Source organism: Stigmatopora argus, chromosome 16 (genome assembly GCF_051989625.1).
Source record: "Stigmatopora argus isolate UIUO_Sarg chromosome 16, RoL_Sarg_1.0, whole genome shotgun sequence".
In the NCBI taxonomy this organism is placed as follows: domain Eukaryota; kingdom Metazoa; phylum Chordata; class Actinopteri; order Syngnathiformes; family Syngnathidae; genus Stigmatopora; species Stigmatopora argus.
The window spans coordinates 11254899-11272998 of NC_135402.1; the positions used below are offsets into that span (position 1 = coordinate 11254899).

Here is an 18100-nt window from a genome sequence, read left to right on the forward strand (position 1 = left end):
AACGTTTATTTACACAGCATCATGCGTCAACTATATTCATTTTTGTTGTTTACTTAGTAGAAATGCCAAAACGATGCCAAAGTCAGGGAGGTGAGTTTGTTTAATGTCCAGTGCTTGTAAAGCCTCAGTAGGTGGCTTTGCGCCCTCTGACAAGACTGACAAGCAGACTGGAAAATGGCAGTGGAGGCTTTTATTATTTTATTAAGTGTATTTTTTGTGGTGATTACTTGGATGATCTTGGGTTAATTAAACATTGAGGGAATTATGCAAAGTTCAAAATATGAGCAAAAAATATTTAACTGGAATGTAAAATCCATCAGTAAGATATTATAGTTTAATTTGGGGTACAAAATGGTGGGACGTTTATGCATATAAAACGAGTTTGAATATTAATTCTAAACGCAGACACGTTCTGGTGAAATGATTGTGTGCGCGTGCGTTCGTGTGTGTGTGAGACCCTGTGAAACTATAACAGTCTCCCACCCTTTGTAAAAGAATAGATAATTTGTCTTGTTTTAATTATTTTTATCAGACTTTTTCTCGTCACTATTCTAATTTTCGTTTGTTAGTACAACCATAACAGTTCCGTTTTTTTACTCCCCCTCTGAAAAAGAATAGGTGATCTGTCTTGTTTTAATTTTTTTGTATCAGACATGTTTTTATTGTGACTGTATTTTTACTCCTTACTTTTTTTTGGTCCGTGTATCAAAACACAACGCTCACAGGATAAATGTTGTGATTAACAAACCTTGCTTTAGAAGTTATCTAAGGAAGCCCAAAAATTATTCATTCATTGATTTTCGTAAAAAACAGTTGCGGGGTGTGCTTGAGCCTATCCCAGCCAACTATAAACACAAGGTGGGGATACCCTGAATTGGTGGCCAGCCAGTTGCAGGGTACAAGGAGACGGACAGCCATACACGCTCACACTCATACCTAGGGACAAATTTTCAACCAGCCAATTCTGCATGTTTTTGGGATGTGGGAGGAAACCGGTGTATCCAGACAAAACCCACACAATCCCGGGGGAACATGCAAACCACACAGTGAGGACCCACTTGGGATCGAACCCTCATCCCCAGAACTGTTAGGCCAACATGCTAACCACGAAGTGCCCAAACTTATCATTAAATGAATAGAAAGAACTATTTGAAAGAAATACGATTTTGATAAAGAGCAGTTGTAAAATAGTCATAAATTTTAGTACGGAAATGGAACGCGCAAAATAGGAGGAGCTTCTTGTAATGCATCCCAACTTAAATGATGGTTAGATAACATCAGAGGAAGTAGCTGACATCTAATATGGGAATGTTTGGTCAACAGAAAGGAGAAAATCAAATACCACCTGGTGACATGATACCAGTAGCTCTCCAGAGTAGTGAAGGCACCATGGAAATTCCAGCACGGATTACCTATTAACACACAACCAGCCATCTGTAATTACCCTAACCAGGATAAAAAAAACTGCCCAAAAATGTTCACAAGCACAAACAAGCCTACCCAGACACAAACAATAATAAACACACACAAATTACGGATACGGTGGACAAACAGTGTTGTAATTAAAGACGGAAAGTTTAGACTTCCTGTTATCAAACCTCAATGAAATTATTTCTTGAGGACATTAACTCATTTGCTGCCACTGATGGTGCTCGGCGCAAAATACGTGTTGTGGGAGGCCTGGCAGTAAAAAGCGCCTAGCGATGGGAATTTACGGCCAACTCTCTAGCAAACAATCCTTTTGAGCTGAGTTAACTGGAATAAAATGTCACTTTTGTAAAGCCAGAATGCGCCTCATTCATTTTTATTGTACAAGGGCTGATTATTAGCTGAATATTGTTGCTATCTATTGTGGATCATCCGAGATCAGTGGTCCCCAACCACCGGTCCGAGGAATGGTACCAGTCTGCAAGAGAAATAAATATTAATGAGTTAAACTTCACTCACCTCAGGGTTTCCAGATCACAAAGACTACAAACCAGGGGTCTCAAACCGGTTCCGCAAAGAGCCGCAGTGATTCCTGGTCTTTGGTCCAACTGATACAGCGCCAACAGTTTAACACAGGTGTCGGCAACCCAAATTTTTAAATGAGCCCTATTGGATAAAAAAACAAATACAAATATGTTTGGTGCTTCAAAAAATGACAGTCATATCTCTACTTACGAATTTTTTATATGCAAACGAGTGACTCAAGATATGAAAAAGATCCAAGTTACAAAATCCCTCAAAAAGTAAATGCATTTCCTTATCCATTATTTTATTTTGAATTCCCCTTATTAAGCAGTTAAAAACTGTACAAATTGAACGTGGCACATAGTATGACACACACACAGGGTACACGTACAAGTCTAAAATGTACTACAAAGTGGACGGCTTTCGGCGATGATAGAATGGGCTCTTGCCGCCATCTGGCTGACAAACACGGGTATTACATTTATTACGGCCGCGGACGGAGATATTTCAGCGGCGCAGGGCACATTTTCAAATGCTTCATTTATCCTAAGACATTAATAAATCATTTCCTTATAATTTTCTCTTATTTTTGTGTTTCCTCACATATTTCGTACAAAATTGGGACACTGACTAATTTTAAAGGGTTTAGTTGGCAGTTGTGTTAGGACCATGGAACGAATTAGAGAATTTACATATAAAGTACACCTCTACTTACAAAATTTTCAAGTTACGAAAAAGTCTTTGAATCAATTAATTTCGTAAGTAGAGGTACAACTGTACAAGTCTTGAATTTAGGGGAACACATGCTGTATGTATCTATTTTAGCCTTCTCTCAAAATGATCATGTTGGCTTCAAATTGTTCTATGACTCGTCATGTCTCACCTTATGTGGCGCTAAACCTGAAAAAAACAACAACAACAACAACAGTACTCTTACTTATGTCCAGAGGGTGGACCAAAACCATGCCCACACATTTTTACCACTCATGTCCCTATCCAAACAACTGTCACAGTTGTTGACACCCCAGATGTGACCTGACCACCTATCTAATCAACTATTGTGTTGATTTGTCCAAGTGCAGCTTCTGGAACACCACATGCTACTTTGCCAGATTCTTTTGTAAAAGGCATAGGGTGTGTAGGGTAGGGGATATGTGGGTAAGCAGGATGTTTTTTTGGGGACTAAATGATTACACGGCAACAAGCGAAAGTGGTGAAGCACAACATAACATCTTCGTGCTCATGGTCAACTTGAAATTCCCAACTACGAAACAAATGAACCAAGTTAACCCGTATGACAAAGCTGTTTTGGTTTTGAGATAAATAGCTTCCCTAAATGCTCAACATGTCAAGAGAATATTCGTTTTGGATTGTTTTTGACAGGCTTTAGTTTTCAAATGAACATTAACCTGATATGCGGTTTAAATATATAAATGTCCCCAAGTCTGCTTGGATTGCTCCATACTGGCCATATTTGTTGCTGGTCTGGTTTCTCTCCAGCTTCTACAGCACTTAGCAGTAATGAGCCAAACCTCGCTGGACTTGAGCCGACGGACCTCGGGCCAAAGTTATCCGCCAGCGACCAACACAGTGGTTTAACAGTTTCTGCTGCCGTGTGCAAACGCACCTGTTTTTATTTACTCGGTGGTCTTTATTTACATTTTTTTAATTGCAGGAGCAGCCCTTTTCTGTATGCTATTTGGATGAATGATTCTATAGAATGGAAAATATTGTCTCCCTTTTCTGTAGTATTTTTTTCCATGTCCAACTGTTGTTTTATAATTTGATAACTTTATGGGTTCAAAGAAGTATTCATCATCATAATGATAAGCGGTACAATTAAAATGGCTCTTGCACGGGCTGCCATTATATTGGATAGCGTGACAGTGTATGTAAATGTGTTTAGCTATACTATGGTATTTGAACTCAACTGACCATAAACCTTCTGTGTTTAGTGCACATATTTGGTGGTTTTGTGGAATTTCACATAGGACCACCACACGGGAGGCATTTGTTGCATCCCCACAGATGTTTTGACCAGACAGGCAAATGTTTGTAGTGTTACATATCTTCAAGCGCAAAACTGATAGTTTCTTCTTGTTCAGTTTCAGCAGATATCTTTTTCAGTTTGGTGGTGTTTTTCAATCATAAAATGTGATTTTGTATTCCAAAGAAAGGATAAACTATATAACTTTCATTTTCATTTAAATTTGAATATGAAACATGAATTTACATTCATGGGCCACAGAAAGTGATGTGGCAGGATAGATCTGCCCACAGGGCTTTAAAACCTGTACTCTAAGCAGCTGTATTTCCAAGATTCAAACGTGTAATCCTAAAGCCTAATTTTCTATACCATATTTTTCGGACTATAAGTCACACCAACCAAATAATACACCAAATGAAAAAAATACATATGTCACATATGGGTGGACAATTTATTTTATTAGAAATCAAGAACAAATCTGCTAATGTCATAATGATAAAATGGAAAACAACTGGCTAATTAGGCTTCTGTTAACATAACATTTTATCAAATATTACAGAATAAAAATATCAACATAACTGGTGGTCAGAGAAAAAAACATATGTATAAGTAGCACTTAAGTAGTAGTCATAGGGCCGAGACAAATTATGAAAAAGTGTGTTTTATAGTCTGGAAAATCCGGTGAGTAGGGAATAATGTATACAGACTTTTGTTGCTGTTCTTTCTGTCCTTCTAGCGATTTAAATAAGCAGCTATTGGGCGGTAACAAATAAGGTCAAACTGTATGGGAGAAGTATAGCCTGTTTTGGGAGCCATTAGTTCGGAATTCCCCTTTTGATTTGATGATTTTAACCAATGATCACTTCAAAGGCGGTCCGGTGACGCGAGTGGTTATCGCGTCAGCCTCACAGCTCTGGGCTCCTGGGTTCAAATCTAGGTGACATCCACCCGTGTGGAGTTTGCATGTTCTCCTCGGGCCAGCGTGGGTTTCCTCCGGGTACTCTGGTTTCCTCCCACATTCCAAAAACATGCATGGTAGGCTGATTGAAAACTCTAAATTTCCCCTTGGTATGGGTATGTGTGCATGGTTGTCCATCTCCTTGTGCCCTGCGATTGGCTGGCCACCAATTCAGGGTGTCCCCCGCCTCTGGCCCGAAGTCAGCTGCGATAGGCTCCATCACCCCCGCAACCCTAATGAGGATAAAGCAGTTCAGAAAATGAATGAACAACTACTCCATAGTTATAATAATGTTTTTATTTGACTCCTGGTTAACAATAAAAGATAGAAATTTAATTTAAAAGCCTCATTAGTTCCTAAGGTTTGAATATTTAACAGTGGCCTAAATCATTAACGTGAACAGTTTTTTTTACCAGGGTGTCCCTCGCCTCTGGCCCGGAGTCAGCTGGGATAGGGTCCAGCACCCCCTCGACACTAATGAGGATAAAGTGGTTCAGAAAATGAGATGGGTTCACTTCAATATTGAAATGTACACTATCTAGCTTTGACACATTTGACAAATTCAGCATATTGGGATGTTTCTTGTATTTACCAGTGTGTGGTTGAGAAGTTATGGTTAGTGGTGAACAACCACCACTCAATGGTGCAAGCTGATGGAAAGTGGTTCTCTGCACCCGAATATAATTTTTTTTTTACTTTTATGCTCTGTAACCAAGTAGTTGGCCTCACAGTTCTGAGACTGAGGGTTCGAGCCCAGGATCCCGGACCTTCCTGTGTGGAGTTTGCATAGACTCCCTGAGCTTGTGTGGGTTTTTTCTGGGTACTTCAGTTTCCTCCCACATTCCCAAAACATGCGTGGTAGGATGGTTGAACACTCTAAATGGGCTCTAGGAATGACTGTGACCGTAAATAGTTGTCTGTCTCCTTGTGCCCTGCAATTGGCTGGCCACCAATTCAGGGTGTCCACCGCTTGGTGTACAATGTGTTTAGCTGGGATAGGCGCCAGCATCCCCCATGACCCTTGTGAGGATAAGTAGTATAGAGAATGAATGAATGGTACTGTATATGTATTTTTATGCAATATACATCAGGATTATTTTTGTTGTTTGTTTCCCTGAACTTTTTCCCCGTCTTGAACAGTTCAAGACATCGAATACATTTCAATTGTAAAGGTTGGCAGTGAGTTGCTATTGAGGGCGATAGATCCATTTTGACTATGAGAGATGCAGATTCTATCGCCTTCAGTGGAAGCCAACGAGTGAATACCTATATAAATACAAACATTTTAAAACCTCGATTTTTTTTAACCTGATTCCTATTTGAAAAGGATCAGGCTCCATTTACGATCACATGATCGTATCTAGAAAATCTCTTGTCGCTACTAAGTAGCAGTAGTGGCTTTTTAGCCAAAGTAGTCTACTGACTGCTGTTGTGGCTATCTTACTCCGTAGACACGACTAATTTGGAAACGAGCATGACAAAGATCTATCTCTGGTTTATCACTAATTGTTTTAGACATTGGTGTTTACAATTTATATCCATTCATTTAACTTAACACCAAGGTTAAACTACCATATTTTTTCATAGTTTGGCTGGGCCTACGACAAATACTGAAGTCCATCTTTTACGTTTTTCTCTCTGTCTGATCACCAACAGCTTGTTATGCAGTTTTTTAGGCTATAGTTATCTAAAAATCCTGTGTTAACAGATGCCAATTTAGCAAGACGGACATGGAATAAATGCTCAAACACCTTGCCATTGACGTGCTCATCTCCCTTTGTTTTCAATTTTACTATTGTTACTTGAACATATGTTCTTGGTCTCTAATAAAATAAAAAAATGCCCTCCCTAAAATCTTATACACAGGTGCGACTCAATCCGAAAAATACAGTATAGTACGTATATGAATGGAAAATCCCGTGCTAAATTAGGAGACCACAGTCTGAACTGCGCCATAACAATTGGTGTCCCTGTCATTAACTTGTCCGGCTTCTCTTGTTTAGTCTAAGACGTCAGAAGTGTGATCTCTCGAGCCAAAACAGTGGCTTCTTCAACATTTTTTCTATGTGAGAGTAACAATCAAAGTCAATTTAAAAATAAAAATAAGGCACGAGCCGTCCAATATCTATATGAAACACAGTGGAACTTTAAAGTTCAATGAGAGAGAAAGGGGGTTGCACTCAAACAACTTTTTGGGGTGTAAGTGAGGAAGGATAGTATTGCGCGGGTGGTTTAGGGGATTGACATTTCAATCAACACAATCCCCAATACACACTCAGACGCGCGCACAGAAACACACGGACCTCAGAGCCATTTGGATTGAGGCTGATTCCCTGTGACAGCCTAAATATTTTGGCTGCGTCAGGGCACCAAGGTAAATGCACCCCACCAAATTGTTTTTACAGGGCAAGAGAGAGAATGATGTTTCTGGTGTCTGGGTGAAGCTAATAGATGGTAACAGAGAGAAGGGAAAAGGGATGACTGGACTCTTCTTATTAAATGTGGTTTGTATATTTGACTGTGGGCCCTGTGGTCCCTTTTAAATATGGCCAAAATGTTCACATTCATTGAAAGAGAAGTGAACACAAAACACACTGGCGGGTGTGTGCTAACATTCCTGTTCATTGAAATGAGGAGCTACATGAAAGATGTCGACATATTTTTTTCATAGCATGGCCTGTAGTGGGAATGTATTGTTATTGACATTGAACATAGTAGCATATTTTATTGCATATATGCCGCATTCGTGTATAAGCCGCACCCTTAAAATTGCCCTAAAATTGTAGATTTTCACAATTTCTCGCGTATAAGCTGACCCCTGATTCACAATTTTCACCTCGATATTCACCGTTTTAATAGGTAGTACAAATGTGTTACTTTGATGAGAAAATCTTAAGAAAAATCATGGCACGTGGTATTTCTGAGATACTGTATGAATCAAAAGCACATTATTAGGGTCAATATCATAAGAAAGTTAGTAATTCATCCAGTAATGGTTGTTTTCTTACTGCAAAACAGAAAATAACCACCAAATACTAAATGTTAATTTGCCGACATCTACTGGTGAAAAGGAGTATAGCAACGCTGTAAGTCTTGTGCACATGTATACATGTTGCACGGATTTCAAAGATATTGCACATTGTTATTGCACACCTCAAAGTTATTGCACAGAAGGGATTGTGTGTCGCGCTAACTCAAGTTCAGAGTTATGATGGCTGTGGGAAAAAAAACTGTCTTTAAGTCTATTTGTCCGTGCTTTGTGAGACCTGTAGCGTCTGCCAGAGGGCAGCAGCTGGAACAGGTTGTGACCAGGGTGGTATTGGTCCCTGACAATGTTCCTGTCTATGCTGAGGTAGCGAGGGCAGAGAGCAGCCAATGATCTTCTGGGCAGTGTTGATCACCCTCTGCATGGCCTTTCTGTCTGCTGACGTGCTTCCAGCGTACCACACTGTAATGCAGTATGCCAGGATGCTGGCATACCATTCTGGGGTCAAATCCAAATCAGTCCACCAGTTTGAAGTTTGCCTGTACTCCCCGGGCTTGCGTGGGTTTTCTCCAGGTAGTCTGGTTTCCACCCAGATTCCAAAGTAATGCATGGTTGGCAGGTTGGACCCTCCAAATTTCTCCTAGGTGTGAATGGAGCGTGAATGGTTATGCGTCTCCTTGTGCCCTGCGATTGACTTGCCACCAATTCAGGGTGTACAAGTTGTTTCTTAGTTATCTTGTACCCCTTTCGTAAAGTGCTAGGGATACTTGAGCTTAGTTGGGTTGGTGGGACAGCTCACTAACAGAGTTTGGTCTTGGTCTCTGCTCAAGGTTGCTCAAAACCACAGAATGGTATTTCTAATGTCTTTCAGTCTCACAACCCTGTTGATTTCTCCATCCAATTTGTTGAAGGTCTTTTTTTTCTTCCCTTGATGAAAAGTTGATATTGCTAAAAAGGCCATCTTTCATTCCACAGGGGTGGCAATAATCCACAATTATGAAGCATTTCAAAAGACACACAAACAATGCAACACACATGTGGGCGGGCTGCATGTACACTTGGGGCAGAAAGCTAATCTCACACAGGTGTACACACACTTTGCACGCCCAAATAGACGCACGCACGGTTAAGGGGTCATTAGTGACCCGAGGAATGCAGGGGTCACGTCTTTAAGAGAGAGCTAGCTGATAGAGGGGATGTGTAAGATCAAAGCGCAGTGGAGGGGAGGAAGGGAGAGGGAGAGATGGATGGAAAGAGGCATATGAGGAGAGGGAACGTGCTTGATCAAAAGGGGGCTGAGGCGGGTTGGAATGAAATCATTGCGTGAACGTGTTGCGAGAGACGAGGGGGAGGCCAGGGAAGGCATTAGAAAGGATGTAGGATAAAAGTGTGGAAACAGGATAGCTAACTTAAACAGACGAGTGTGCATGTTTATACGCGTCTGAGTGTTTAAAAGCTGGGGTTTCAGCGAGAAAGCAAAAGCGTACTTGCGCGGCGGTGACAGTTTGATCCGGATAAATACACAGTGTCAGTTAAAAAGACGCCAAATGAAACGTAGAATGCGATAGCCATTAGCTTCGCAGTTATCCGGTTAAAAACCTGTGATAAAAAATGACCAGCACCCATGACACCAGTGTAGAAACCGAGGTAATGAATATGAATATATAAATTTTAGGAACTGAAAAGAAATGTTTAGGCAATATGAAGGTAAATGATCATTTATTGGCTGTTATTCCACCAATTATCATACTTGTGCACAGGTCTGATTTAGAAAGGCAATAGCGCCTGATGCAAAAGATAAAAATGTGCTTTGAATAATTAAAGTTATTGGTTGTTTATAATAATATTAGTATATGTTTTATGATATTCATATTGGATAGTATTGACATTTAAAAATGTTTGAGGACAGCTATTGTCCCTACCTTTGGGAGATATTGGCTCTTGTTTTCGTTGTTCTCCACTATTGACCTTTAGAAAAATTAAATTCTGTCTTTTCACTTTATCAAACATGATTCTTTCAACTGGGATGCACTTTATCAATGTTTTCCTCTTTAATGATGACAAGAGTTTGAACTTTACTTCGGTCAAAATCTATGAGATTGCGTCTGGAGGGCGACAGGTGACGCACTTTGAATTTGCGGGCCATACACAAAATGGTACAAGATATCTAAGAAAGAACTTGGACACCTTGAATTGGTGCCCAGCCAATCACGGGGCACATAGAGACGGACAATTATTCACACTCACAACCATATCCAGGGGTAATTTAGAGTGTACAACCAGCATACCTTGCATGTTTTTGGAATGTGGGAGGAAACCAGAGTACCCAGAGAAAACCCACGCAAGCCCAGGGAGAACATGGAATCTCAGTGAGGAACGACCAGGCATCGAACCCTCGAGCCCAAATATGTGAGGCCGATGCACTAACCACTCACTTACTGGGCCCCCCAAAAAGAAAAAAAGGCTACAAGAATAGTCAAAACAAAAGGAAAATAAAATCACAAAAAAAATAAGAGTTTAAAATTGTAATATTACGAGATTAAGTGAAAATTTTACAAAAATATACCGGGATTATAATCCTGATCCCGTTGACCCTTGTGGGCAAAAAATTTGGCGGCCCGGCAGCCGAGTGGTTCTGGGTTCATGGGTTCGAACCCCGGTTTAGAAAATGAATGAATGAGTGAATGAATCAAACTAATTCTAATATTACATGATTGACGTTGTTTTGTTGCCTATTTTTCCCTTATGTGAACAGGAAGTTATGTGATTTCATGGGCTGACTTATCAACACAAAACTACTTTTGACATTAAATTAGGAGATTCTAGTAATTAGGAGAAAAACAGTGGTAAAAATGTTTACATTACATTAACGTTATTCAGGGTACGCAGACTTCTTTTTGGGGGATGTAAAGATCGGTCTGAAAACAAGAAAGCATTTGGCGATGGGCACTGTCGCACGACGAAACGCGGCTGCTCTGAATGCAGCATTAAGACGCTTTCTCCCGTCCATATGAGTGAACTCAATGTGATCATCATTTGACAGCCACCCTGAAGCTAAGCTCTCCTCAGGAAAAAGTACATTTTAACTCTCTTAAGCTATGTGGCGTGAGTCCTTATTGTTTTTTTCTTAACCGCCGAACACTCCAAATCTCTGCATGTGGGAATCCAAGTGTGATGTTTGCCGTCCATGCACGCTCGCACCCCACTCCGTCTCAATAAGAGGGACCATTTCCATGACAATGGACAATTATTGACTTTCATTGGCTCCGTTTGCTTTGATATCAGCAAGGGGTGTGTCTGTGTGTTGGGGCGCGGGCTATGTATGAGAAGAAGGAATGGGGGACCTGATGAAAGGAGTGGGAATGGGAAAGTGCACCCGTTGACCCAGGGTGCACCAACACAAGTAATAGAATCACTGGGAGAAACAAAAACATCATTTGTTAGAGATTTCCTTCTGATTCTGTATCCGTCTTCACTTTCATGTTTGTTTGCTTCCTCTTCATCTCACTCCTTCTATAAACCAACCCCTGTTTTTAGCCGTCGTCCTTTTTATCTAGCAAGACTGAGCCCCCCCGTCACCCTCCTTCTCTCTTCACGGCCATAATTTAAGGGGCTGAAAGGCACGGCGAGTGGAGAAAGAGGAGCACGCTGAGGAAAAGAGAGCGAAGACTCCGCAGATGAGGGCCTTCCTTCACGGACATGGCACAGATGTGAGGGTGTTCTTGTGAAATGAAGTCGGGGAGGGGTGGCGATAGGCTAATTTGCGTAGCATAAAGACGGGGGCCCTTTTCATATGCAGAGCGCCACTTTGATGCGCGGCTGATGAAAGCTGGAGGCAGCGCAAAGGAGAGGAGAGGACAGGGTGACCGAGGGCTTCTTTGTCCGCTGACAAGAAGGCATCTGCTCCATGTCGCCCTCCTCTACCAAGGTTCCCACAAAGGGGCGGCCGAGAGGGAAAAGTGTCATCGAAGGAACTTGAAAGATAGAACGTGAACAAAACAGAAGCTGGTAGTAAGCGCCGACACAGTGAATTGCGTAAGCAATTCAGCGATATTGTGGACAGATCAACTTAATTCCACAGCTGTCAACACCCACCTTCACTTTAAAGAAATGTTCCCACCAACTTCACGTTCTTGTTCTGTGTGAAAGTGTGTGCTGGTGATGAGATCAGAGAGTATACACATTACGGAGAGGTGAGCGACGCTTTCAGTCTTTCTTAAGAACACCCGCGGACCTTCAGTGCGCGGCAGGCGGCAGGCTCACTGGGGTCTTTTTCGCCAATCAGTGGCCCAATTTCACTGTCACATGAAAGTGGTATTTCGGCAGTGGTGGACTTTAGGGGTGCTTGCAGTACAAAGTGAAGAATTTGTTAAATACACTTTGGGGGGCCATCCAATATTGCAGTGGCTCTTTTGCCTAACTTCATTGTAGGCAGCTTGGGATTCATTCCCACTTGGGGGCGGTATGATTGTGAGAGTGAGGGGGTGTCTGTCGTTGTGCCTCATGACTGACGGCCAGTCTCGTTGGATGCCTTTTGCCGGATGTTACCTGGGGTAGGCTCCAGCACCCTACGGCTCTGAAGAGGATAAGCGGAATTGAAAATGAATTAATGAATATTTTGGGGGTTTATCGGGAACACCTGTTTCTGGAGGATATTAGCAAGAGAACAAAGTATTATTTTCTCGGCATAAGCTCGTGTCTGTCACTATAAGATCGTGACCAGGAACAGAATCGTGATTTTTTTTCCTACCGTGAATGTGCGTAATTTACATCACGGACTACCCCACGTATGGGGGAGCAGTTCAACCAATTTCCAGGCAGTGAATTGCACTTAATCGCCTGTAATCATATCTTGGTGTCATCAGAGATACAGAACATGGAAAAAAACACAATGGTTGAAGGATAATTTCTCTTTCTTCTTTTGTATGAATTGTTTAGACTGGGAAAAGTGGAGTTTTACAGCATGGAGGAGAGTTTAAAGGATATTAAAGTTGTTTGTGCTTAGCATCACATACCAATTTCATGTTTTTGATACTATTCATTGCATTCTTTCTTATGAGTCATTCATTCATATTTTGTAACGCTCATCCTCACAAGGCTTGTGGGGGTGTTGGAGTTTATCCCCGCCAACTATGGGCAGTAGGTGGGGGACACCCATCGCAGAACACAAGGATACGGACTACCATTCAAGTTCACACTCATCTCTCATTTTCATAAAATTCATAACGATATTAAATGACACCTAGCAGCTATCTCTATTCATTTATTCATCGGCTCGTTCCCAAAAAGGAATTGGTGGTGCTGTAGCCTAACTTTTGTGGCTATGCAATGACTGTCTGCCACAGTTTTCAGTGTTAAAAAAGCATAAAAAAGTGAACATGTGGAGATTTAATGGGCAATATTACATTTGACAGAAATAGAAAATTTTATCATAATCAAATATTTTTCTTCAAAGCACAACACATAAAATGACATACATTATAATATTTACAAACATGCACAAAAATAGAAAATTTTACCATCAGCAAGTCAATATTTTGGTTCTTTTTATTACTGAATTGTTAATTGTACAGTTTCACAATAATACTGTTTCCTACATCTCATCTCATTCATTTTCTGAATCGCTTTATCCTCACTAGGGTTGTGGGAGGTGCTGGAGCCTATCCAAGCTGACTTCGGGCCAGAGGCGGGGGACAGTCTGAATTGGTGGCCAGCCAATCGCAGGGCACAAGGAGACAAACAACCATTCACGCTCACACTCATACATAGGGGCAATTTAGAGTGTCCAATAAGTCTACCATTCACTTCTTTGGAATGTGGGAGGAAACCTGATTGCCTGGGGAAAACCCACACAGGCCCGGGGAGAACATGCAAACTCCACACAGGTGGACTGACCTGGATTTGAGCCCAGGTCCCCCAGTGTGAGGCCGACGCACCAACCCTGTTTCCTACATAAATTTCATTTAGGACTACGAACTAATAGGAATAGATGAAATATGGATACTTTAAAATTCTTTGCGAAACATTAGATAATGAAATCATTTTCGAAAATATACATACATTTTAGATTTTCCTAAATGGCTAGTGGAAGATTGCTTACAACATTTGTCTTACAGTTCTGATAGATTGAGGGTTAATTCCCGGTGGGTTCCGAACATCCTCTGTGGTGGAGTTTGCATGCTCTCCTCTGGCTTGCGTGGCTTTTCTCCAAGTACTCCGGTTTCTTCCCACATCCCGAAAACATACGTTATAGGTTTGTTGAGATCTCTAAATTGCCCCTATGCATGACTGTCAGCGTGAATGGTTGTTTGTCTGTGTGTGTCCTGCGATTGGCTGGCAACCAATTCAGGGTGTTTCCTTGCTGCCCATGGTTGACTCTGATAGGCTACAGACCAGGGGTGGGCAATCCGGTCCTTGAGGGCCGCTGTGGGTGCATGTTTTTGTTGCAACCAATCCAGCAAGGACACTTTAACCAATGATATTTCTGTAGAAAACAAGAAGCACCTGACTGCAATACACTAATTTGTAACTTTTAGGACACCAGATTACTGAAAAGGTCTCCTCTTTAAGGGTTGGAATGAAAACCTGCACCCACTGCTGTCTTTTGTGGAATAGTTTGCCCACCCAGACCCATGCGACCTCTTAGCGCAGGGGTGCCGCAGCTCAAAAAAGGTTGTGAAACACTGTCTTGGAGGATAAGCAGTATAGAAAATGCATGAATTCTACTAAAACACACATGCACATACGTTTGTGAAAGCCCACAGAGTGTTGCCTTCGCTGTGTCGCTTGCTCCAATGGCTTTTTGCTTAGAAATGCAAGAGATTTGGATCGGATTGGATTGGATAACTTTATTCATCCTGTATTCGGGAAATTTCATTGTGACAGTAGCAAGAAAAGGCATAGTTATAAGTTAGACAGTACAGTCAAGACATAGAAAATGATTATTCTTCAAATGATCAGTCACGCAGTTTACACAAAAATGTTTTTATACGTCTGCACGGGGAAGGAGGCTAGAAAAGAGGTTATGTATTACGTCCCTGCGCAGAACAGTGTCGTCGCTGAAGAGAAATTGACTCATGCGCAGTAGGAAAAAGTCATGATAATGTATGGTTTCTTGCTACTGCAGATGCGCGGAATTTGCATCTATTCTTTTGTACGTCAATTCCTCCGAAGGTTTTATACTTATAAACGCGAGAGATTCAGACATAGAAAATAAATGTGGCCCTGCAATAATTGTTGTTTGAGTAATAATGTATTTTTATGTCTGAATTCACCACATAAATCACACGAGGCTCATGAGGAGGCGACGCAATTTGCCTATGTGCAGACCCAATCGAGATCTAAGTAAGACTTATTTATTATTAAAGTCATACCGTTCCTTTTTTATGTGTATGCATACATTGGTTGGATATGGCTGTATTTACTAATCTACATTACTAATCTAATCTACACGAATATATTTAGATCTGCCATCGTTGCCTGAGAGGAAGTGACGTGAAATTTCATGCAGTAACCATTAGTCAAAATTTTGTTCCTGGTTAGAATCTTGTAGTGACGTCAATTTGTCACATGGGTTCATACTTCTCCAGATTAGACGGACCCTCAATTAATACTTGTGTCTCATAATGTTTGAGGGTGTATTCCCACATGTCCAGTTTGGTTTAGAAAATTGGTGGTAGGACACTTTTGGGCTGGTATGAATACAAACCGACCGACTCTGATACGGAGGAAACAACCGGTCTGAGATGGTCTCGGTTCGCCTTATGTCGTAAAGTGTCCACACCATGGTCCCAACCTGTTCTTAAATCACAAACCTAACAGGCTTCCAGAGCCACATGTTGTTTCCTTAGCATAAGAGTCTGCAGTAAACAGTAAATTGGCTAACACCGAGTTGGGGTACAACGTGGAGCAATCAGAAGACGGAATGCCACTTGACATCTGGGCAGGTGCCAACATACAAACTATGGTGGAAAATATACATAAAAATGTGGATATTTTTAAAATGTTTAGCACCACGATGAAGGCGAAAGGCGTATGAAAATGAGTGATTCTTTTACTTATGTTTTTTACTGTGTTACCCCGTCCATTTATGCCCAGTGATTAAACGATGTTTGTTGTCTAATCCTTGGACTCGAATGTTAATTCCAATCTGAAAAGGAACCATCAAACCAAAAATTATACATTGTTATACGGTCCGGACCAAAGGAAGCAAACAATGGACTTTCCTGTTTTGAATACGCCCCCAGTTACTATTTGTCTGGTTCACATAGAATTTCCAGTTATGTTATGAATTATTGGATTGCTGTTGCTTATTAGGCACTGACTCCCAGGATCATAAAAAAAATAATGAAACTATAAGACAATGGAAAGATGGGAAATGCATTTCAGGTAGGGAACTTTTTCCCCATTTTGGTTTTCCTCTTAACATCTCCTGTTCAGGCCAGTTCTTTTACTGGATTAAGTGCAGATTATCTCGTCACAAAAGCGACACGACCAAACACGGCGAGGATGCAGGCTGACAAGCTACACGAACAATAGTTTCATCGTCAACATCATGAAAAAAATGTTTTCGTCATTGTTAATGAAAACAAAACTGGCAGGCAGAAGAGTTAACTCATACTTTGTGATTTATCTCACTCATCTTCTTCATGATTCCCCATGAAGTGCACCACACTTGCAAAATTATTACCCCTCCCCCCAAAATTTTAAAACCTAGTTTGTCTTCTTCTCACTTCAGGTAATCTTTGCCCTCAACCAGACTTTATTACAGCAGGAATCATTAAGGGCTGGTAGCCTTCAAGTCCCATACACAACAGAAGACCTCATCAGGCACTACAATTGCGGAGACCTCAATTCCATCATCTTTAATCATGACACCTCACAGGTAAGTCTTATTTCCGTCCCAGAACAAGCAGGGTGCTTGTATGTTGGTTATGATTCAATCAGGCTTCACAACACAGATGTAGGATCTCTGTGTAGGTCTCTCTTGGTCCCTCTTTTAGGGATAGGCGAAGAGTCATTTTGACCCTTTCACCACATGGAGTGTTGCAATGACACGGCCCATTGGCCCTTTGAAGTAACCCTTAACCCCCTTTTCAAACCTTTATAATCCAACCAACCCACCGTCAGCAGCACCCCCCGCCCTCCCAACTGATTTTCAATTCAGAGCTTTTCTCTGAGTTGATCCTCTTCAATAGTAGTTTGTTTCAAAAGTATTTGTAATGCGTTTCTTTTGGGAGCACTTACGTTTGGTGTGCAGCTTGTAACGTCAATAACTAATGCCTTGTCTTTCACAGGTTCCAAACTTCAATAATGTAACACTGCCGCCTAGCGAGCAGGTAACTGCCCAGGAAATAGACAGCTACTTCAGGCAAGAACTTATCTACAAGAGGAATGAACGGATGGGTAAACGGGTGAAAGCCCTGCTGGAGGAGCACAAAGACAAGAGCTTCTTCTTTGCCTTTGGAGCAGGTTGGTGCAATTTGTACTTTTTTCCCTTACAAACTCAATGTTATAGCATGTGGAAGGGTGACAGCTGGCTTTGCGACAGGCGACATGCATCAGGCCATGTTGCCAGTTTTAGCCGATAGCCAGTAGGCCACGCCCTGCGATGTCATGCACTACATATTTGCGCCACCGAGGATATGGCTGAGTTTATCTTTCTACGACAAATTAAAGGAACCACAAGAAATTGGCCAATCAATATAGTTCCTCATTTACATAAGATCAGTTACTGGAGCCAGAAACATCAACATCCAGTCAACAAAAGTCAGAGCAAAGCAAGAAAACAAAATCCGACTATGAAAATTATTATAATATTAAATTCATATCCATGTCGAAACTATCCTGCGCGTAATATTAGGAGTTTGAAGTAAGTAGGTACAAAGTAATCAATAGAAAATTTCACTTTTATGGATTAAATTGTGATGCAAACTTCCCTTCTCTTGGACTAAAACCCTGATCAACAGCTAAGGCCCCATAAACATTTAGGGCCCAAATAAATCCTGACTTTATTTGCTCTTTCTAGAGAGCAGAAGCTCCAATAAAGCATCCTTTTTATCAGCTTGTGGTCCAAAAAGAACCTGGCTTGTTTGCTGTTTGAAGTCTTCTGCGGGGTTTTAGAAAAAAAATTCCTGTGTAACTATGCAACAAGCTGTTAAGTCTGATAAGAGACAAGATTTGAGGCAGAGTTGCTAAAGACCAAGATAACAGAGCA

The 18100-nt window shown here is 41.2% G+C and overlaps 1 protein-coding gene across 1 annotated transcript in view; it reads left to right on the plus strand.

Annotated features, from left to right (window-relative positions):
• The window catches only part of trabd2a (TraB domain containing 2A), a 75791-nt gene that overhangs the window by 25041 nt on the left and 32650 nt on the right, over positions 1-18100 (plus strand). Inside the window, exons 3-4 of the mRNA XM_077622981.1 lie at positions 16622-16768; positions 17181-17355. Of these exons, the coding sequence (XP_077479107.1) occupies positions 16622-16768; positions 17181-17355 (322 nt within the window). The remainder of the gene's footprint in view (positions 1-16621; positions 16769-17180; positions 17356-18100) is intronic.